Consider the following 5,829-nt stretch of genomic DNA (forward strand, 5'->3'; position numbering starts at 1 on the left):
ATAAGAAATTAGGTTTCATCTATCAAAAAACTCTACAACGAAACAAAGATAAGATCCTGAATTTGCTTCCAATAACACACCAACACACACATACACACTGTCTTTATACATACATACATACATACATATATACATACACACACACATATAAATAAATATCTCAATTCTTCGTTAATCAAATTCATTTTCTATCAACTCCGATCTCCTACAACAGGTATACATACATCTTATTATTATTATTCATCCTTTTAATTTAATTGCCATTTTTTGCATCGATTGAGCTTCGATCCGATTATTATTATTATTATTATTATTATTATTATTATTATTATTGATCGTTAGAAATTTATACGTTATGTTAGCTGTTGTTAGTTGTGAATTGAGGAGATTAGGTTTGTTTGTATCATAATATTGATGTTATTTGTAATTAGGTTAGATGGAGATGAATTTTGTGTCTATTGTCTATGCTCGAGCTCGGCTAGTTTCGAGATCTGTTTTCAAAGCTCGAGCTTGGCTTGTGAGTAGATTTTCAAGCTCGAGTTTGGCTCGTTTACTATTTATCTATTATTTTTTATATAATTATAATTGTTTTGTAATAACTTTTTCTATTAGAATTTTATGTATAAAATAATATATGTTATTTAGTTATTTTTATCTATTTTTTCATGACATTATATATGTATATATTAATTAATATTTATTAAATGTATATTTTAAAATATTATATAAATGATAGGCTTGGTTAGGCTCGCAAGCCGGCTCTAGGTCGGAATGTGAAGCTCGGGCTAGCTCGCGAGCAGGTTGGCTCGTTTGCACCACTTCTATTGATCTTAGATCTATCTGTTTGTGATGAAATATTTGTTAGGTAGTTTTTTTTTTTTTTGCATATTTTGTTAGCAGTGTTAGGCGCTAGTCGGGCGGTGGGGTACAGACTAGCGATTAATAGGGATTAATTGAATTGGAATTTTTATATGCAATTTTCAAAAGAAATACAAGAATTGAAAGGTGTGATGCATGGAGACATGGGGAAAGTGATGTTGTGGCATGACATGGTTTTGGCACACAACAAACTGGTGTCAAGTCACATGCTAAGATTCTGGCAGCAACTTTAATTTGGTCATTTTCTGATAGTTTCTAACAAAACAGAGTAAAGCTTGAGTCAATAACTGCAAGAAATATGTATACATATCATGATTTGAAGCTCAAATCGGTAAATAGGCTCCTTGATTTATGAAACTTATTCTGTGTGGCATTGACTGTATTTCTGTTATGTTTCATGTGGATGCATACTATAGATTATAATGTGAATGAACATAAAAACAACGAATGCACAGTACTTGATAGTTTGAGCAGTATGCACATAGCTCGTCTATCAGGTATATTTCATGAATTGATTACTAGCTATAATATCTCATTTTCTATCTGTTGGTTTTTAAACTATTATATATCTATTTATATTTTATACAAACTAAAGAGATGACTGATGGAAACAAGTTACAAATTGAAGTGTCATTTGTAGGTGATTTAAAGCATAGGAACCAAGTGACCTTTGGCCCAATGGTAGATTAGTATCAGTGAATTGTTACAACTCCTAGGTTGTGAGTCTAGACATCAATTATCAGTTTACTAACTGTTTAGTTTATCATCATAAAAGGCAATTAGAATTCTAAAAATCCCACCTTAGTGATAATATAAATTTGTTATTCATATATCTTTTTGTTAAGATATGCAAGTGATAAATCATGAAACATTAGTGACCATTTTCTATATCATGCAGGTTAAGTTAAATTGTTGTTGACTCGTCAATTAAGACGAGGTGTTGACTAGATGGCTGAGGAACAATTGGATTATGGAGATGAGGAATTTGGTGGGTCCCAAAAGACGCGATATCATGGTGACGGAGCAATTCCTGCACTTGCAGATGATGAAATTGGTGGGGAAGATGATGAATATGATGATTTGTATAATGACGTTAATGTTGGTGAAAATTTCCTACAAATGCAACGGGCCGAGTCACTTCCATCTGGTAACATTGGAAACGGAAAGATCCATGATCAAAAACCGAATATCCCGGAAGCCCAACCCGAATCTATGGTATCGCGAGACAAAAACATACCCGGGCCTGCATCTGAAACTGTTTATTCAAACACTGGCTTGAAGAAAGAAGGGTTGACTGTTGATCTTTCTCAAAAAAGAACCGTTCCTGAAGTGAGTAACGATATGGGCTTTCACATGACCCAAAAACCTTCGGTTGAGCCCATATCAGGGCCCATTGGAAACGATAACGGGCCTATGTTAAATTTAAATCCGGGTCATGGTCCAGGTGATGTTCCAGTACCAGGTCATCAGATGGGTGGGAATCAAGTTAGACCACCTGTGGACAATGGTGCAACGACTCTTTTTGTTGGGGAGTTACACTGGTGGACAACAGATGCTGAGCTGGAAAATGTTTTGTCTCATTATGGAAGGGTGAAAGAAATAAAGTTTTTTGATGAACGGGCTAGTGGAAAGTCAAAGGGGTATTGCCAAGTTGACTTTTATGATTCGAGTGCTGCTGCCGCTTGTAAAGATGGGATGAACGGTTACGTGTTCAATGGGCGGCCTTGTGTGGTGGCTTTTGCTTCACCGCAAAGTATAAGACAAATGGGTGCTTCTTATAGTAATAAAAGTCAAAGCCAACCAGTTCAATCTCAGGCGGAACCACCAGGGCGAAGACCGGTGAATGACATGGCAGGAAGAGGTGGTGGAAATTATGGCCGTGGTAATTGGGGCCGAGGGGGTATGAACCGGGGTGGCGGGAATATGAGAGGTAGAGGGGGAATGGGGCCAAAGAATGTGAGCACACCCGGGTTTGGAAACGGGCCAACTGGCGGTGGCTATGGAGGACCTGGTTTCGGTGGTCCGCCAGGCGGGTTTATGCATCCTCAGGGTATGATGGGTGGTGCTGGGTTTGACCCGACATATATGGGTCGTGGGGCGTATGGCGGGTTTCCAGGAACCGGTTTTCCCGGTATGATGCCACAGTTTCCCGGGGTTAATCCCATGGGGTTAACTGGGGTGGCGCCACATGTGAACCCAGCTTTTTTTAATCGAGGGATGATGGGTGACACGGGTATGGGTATGGGATGGGGTGGGGAAGACCATGGTCAAAGTCAAGGTCAAGGTCAAAGAACTCGAGAGTCAAGTTATGGAGGTGAAGATGGCGATTCGGAACACGGGTACGGTGGTGGTGAGGGTAGCCATGAAAAGTTGACCGCCACTCGGTCGAACGCGGCTTCTCTGGAAAAAGATCGTGAATGGTCAGAAAACACTGAAAAAAGGCACCGTGATGAACGGGATCCGATGGACCGTGATAGGTACGAAAAAGATTACAAATACAAAGAAGAAAAAGATAGTTACCGTGACCATCACCGCCATAAGGAACGCAACACCAGTTATGAGGATGACTGGGACCGTGGAGGTCAGTCTTCAACACGGTCCAGTAGCCGGTCCCGAGCTATGCCTGAAGATGACCGCCGACATCACCGTTCCCGGTCCCGAGACGCGGATTACGGGAAAAGGAGGCGCTAATCTTTTGGGATTATAAAAGTAAGTTCTGCACATTTGGAAGCACGACGTAGATTATATTATATACGATATATCTCTACAGACTTCAATGCTTTAATTATTGTGGTAAAATCAACTTAAAACAGTTAAAACCGTGATACATATGTAGTTATTTGTGTGTGTGTGAGAGAGAAATGCGTTAACTTTCGGTGCTTTTGTCGTTAACCGTATTCAGGTAAACATTATGACCTGGACGAAGCTGACAAGTTATATTTTTCATCAACTGCTGGTCTGCACCAAAATTAGTTTTATTAGTTTTTTGATGTATATCATGTTTTATGTTGTAACATCATCCCCATATTGCCATGCAGTTGTATTAGAAATCTGTTTATGTTTTCTTAGAATCTCGTACAGGGTGTATGCAGCCCGTTTTATAGTTGTAAATACCGTTGTAATATGTAGCATTTAGGCTCTGTGTTTTGTCGGTAGGTTCCAAAATGGGGATGTAATGTGTAGATCTAGTTTTAGGCCTACTTCGTGTTCTTCGGTTGCTCCTGTGTTTTAGAAGGACTGAAACCGAAAGAGTATTCTGCATGCTTGTATGTTGTTGTTTTCTAGCTGTACATTGTAACATAGTATAGTATACTATCAAACATGACACACATTTTTGTACTAAACCTTTTGTGCATCAAAAAGAGTTTGATTTTCCCATAATGTATCTTGTCTTATGTGGTTTCATACTGAATCTCATATTATTGAGATTTTGAACTTGATCAATCTTGGGTTTAATCTGTTCAGATTATTTAATGTGTGGTTACATACGGCTAGAGGTGCACAAACCGGGTATTTTTAGGAACCGGAACTGGTTCCAGGTATGGTCAATAAAAGTCAAAATCGGGTCAGGTAGGAACCGGTTCCAGGTATAGTCGGGCATTTGATCGGTTTCGGCTTTTGGGTAGGGGTGGGTCTGGTTTTGACCGGGTATTTCCAGTTTCGATTCCTGGTACAGTTCTGGGGAGAAATCCAATACTAGGTTGTACCCGCGGGTAGGAACCGGTTCCGGGTTGGGTACACCGGGTCTGGTCGGTCTGGAATCAGGTATTTTGTGCACCTCTGCATACTGCGTGTCGTGTGTGCGGCTCTTTAGGTGAGTCCCTCATTATTCCAGTCCATATATTAGGTCATAAGGTATAACTCGTCTCAAACACTATCATTATAGTCTGAGGCATATTGGTTGTGGATGAGTTTAGGAGAATAGAACTCCACTATTAAACGTGTTTAGGTGGGATAACTATGATCTCCTGAAAAATCTACACTAGTACCCAGACAGTCAACATATACTTGTTAGTTTCTTACAGGCAGAGCGAACAATATTGGTTACAATTAATAGTCGGATGTTACTACTTAATAGTGTGATTTTATACTACTTTTGCAAAGCAAACAATATTGGTTACTATTAAGAGTTGCATGTTATAGTGTGCTTTATATGTGATATTTGTCTGTGTTAGATCATTGTAAGTTATGGTGTTAAACTTCATCACTTGGTTTTTTCGTTTGCCAAGTTTAGCAATCGGTACGGCTAATTGCTTACTCGTCACCTTTCTAGCTATGCTCGGCAAGTATGTGGTTGATCCTTATCATTTCAATTTAGTTTTGGTGGATTCATATTCATATTAAAGCTATCTACTGTATATGTTATTAATTTTTGTATATGTTCATAATTTTTTGATGCATAATAAGCTATTTTAAGATTGAATGGATTGCCTGTCAAATGTGCTCATGTAAATATTGATAAGTTCTTTTAAATTTTCTTTTGCTCAATTATGTAGAAGTACAATGTAGGATTGGTTAGAGTGAATGCGTATGGTGATATATCAAGCGACGAAGTTGGTAGTTAGTAGTTAGGAACACATTTATAGGAGAGATTTCGTGTGTATAGATATCTCTTAGAGCATTCATAACGGGTCGTTCTTGACCATTCATGGCCGTGGTGGCATATTATGGCCGATATAGAGAAGAGATGGTTATTCAAATCTTTTGATACGTTATATGTTATCATTTATGCTTATTTCTTGTACTTTAAACATGCATTATGGATCTACTGTAGTAGTGATTAAAATCAGGATATGGTTGTCATATCAACGTTCCTTGTCCACGACAATATGGATATCACATATACTCGAGTACATGATGACCTTTACATTGCTTTAGGCGTCGGCGTTGTTAGAAACTTATAATTATGCATGGACTTCAAGTTTGTATGATTTTATATATATATTTATT

The 5,829-nt window shown here is 38.3% G+C and overlaps 1 protein-coding gene across 1 annotated transcript; it reads left to right on the plus strand.

The window, feature by feature from the left end:
* On the plus strand, positions 1 to 4,405 carry LOC143566531 (uncharacterized). The gene is made up of 2 exons (XM_077053207.1): positions 1 to 214; positions 1,778 to 4,405. Exon 2 carries the CDS (start codon positions 1,828 to 1,830, stop codon positions 3,568 to 3,570), a length of 1,743 nt encoding a protein of 580 aa, XP_076909322.1. The 5' UTR covers positions 1 to 214; positions 1,778 to 1,827; the 3' UTR covers positions 3,571 to 4,405.
* The last annotated feature ends 1,424 nt before the right edge of the window (positions 4,406 to 5,829 follow it).

This window comes from Bidens hawaiensis, unplaced genomic scaffold (genome assembly GCF_021521415.1).
Source record: "Bidens hawaiensis isolate Kalapana, Puna unplaced genomic scaffold, B.hawaiensis_p1.1 tig00022900_1, whole genome shotgun sequence".
NCBI classification, from domain to species: Eukaryota; Viridiplantae; Streptophyta; class Magnoliopsida; order Asterales; family Asteraceae; genus Bidens; species Bidens hawaiensis.

Excerpts from the sequence above, each read along its gene's own strand:
- LOC143566531 (XM_077053207.1), top strand. The coding sequence starts at position 1,828 with ATGGCTGAGGAACAATTGGATTATGGAGATGAGGAATTTGGTGGGTCC.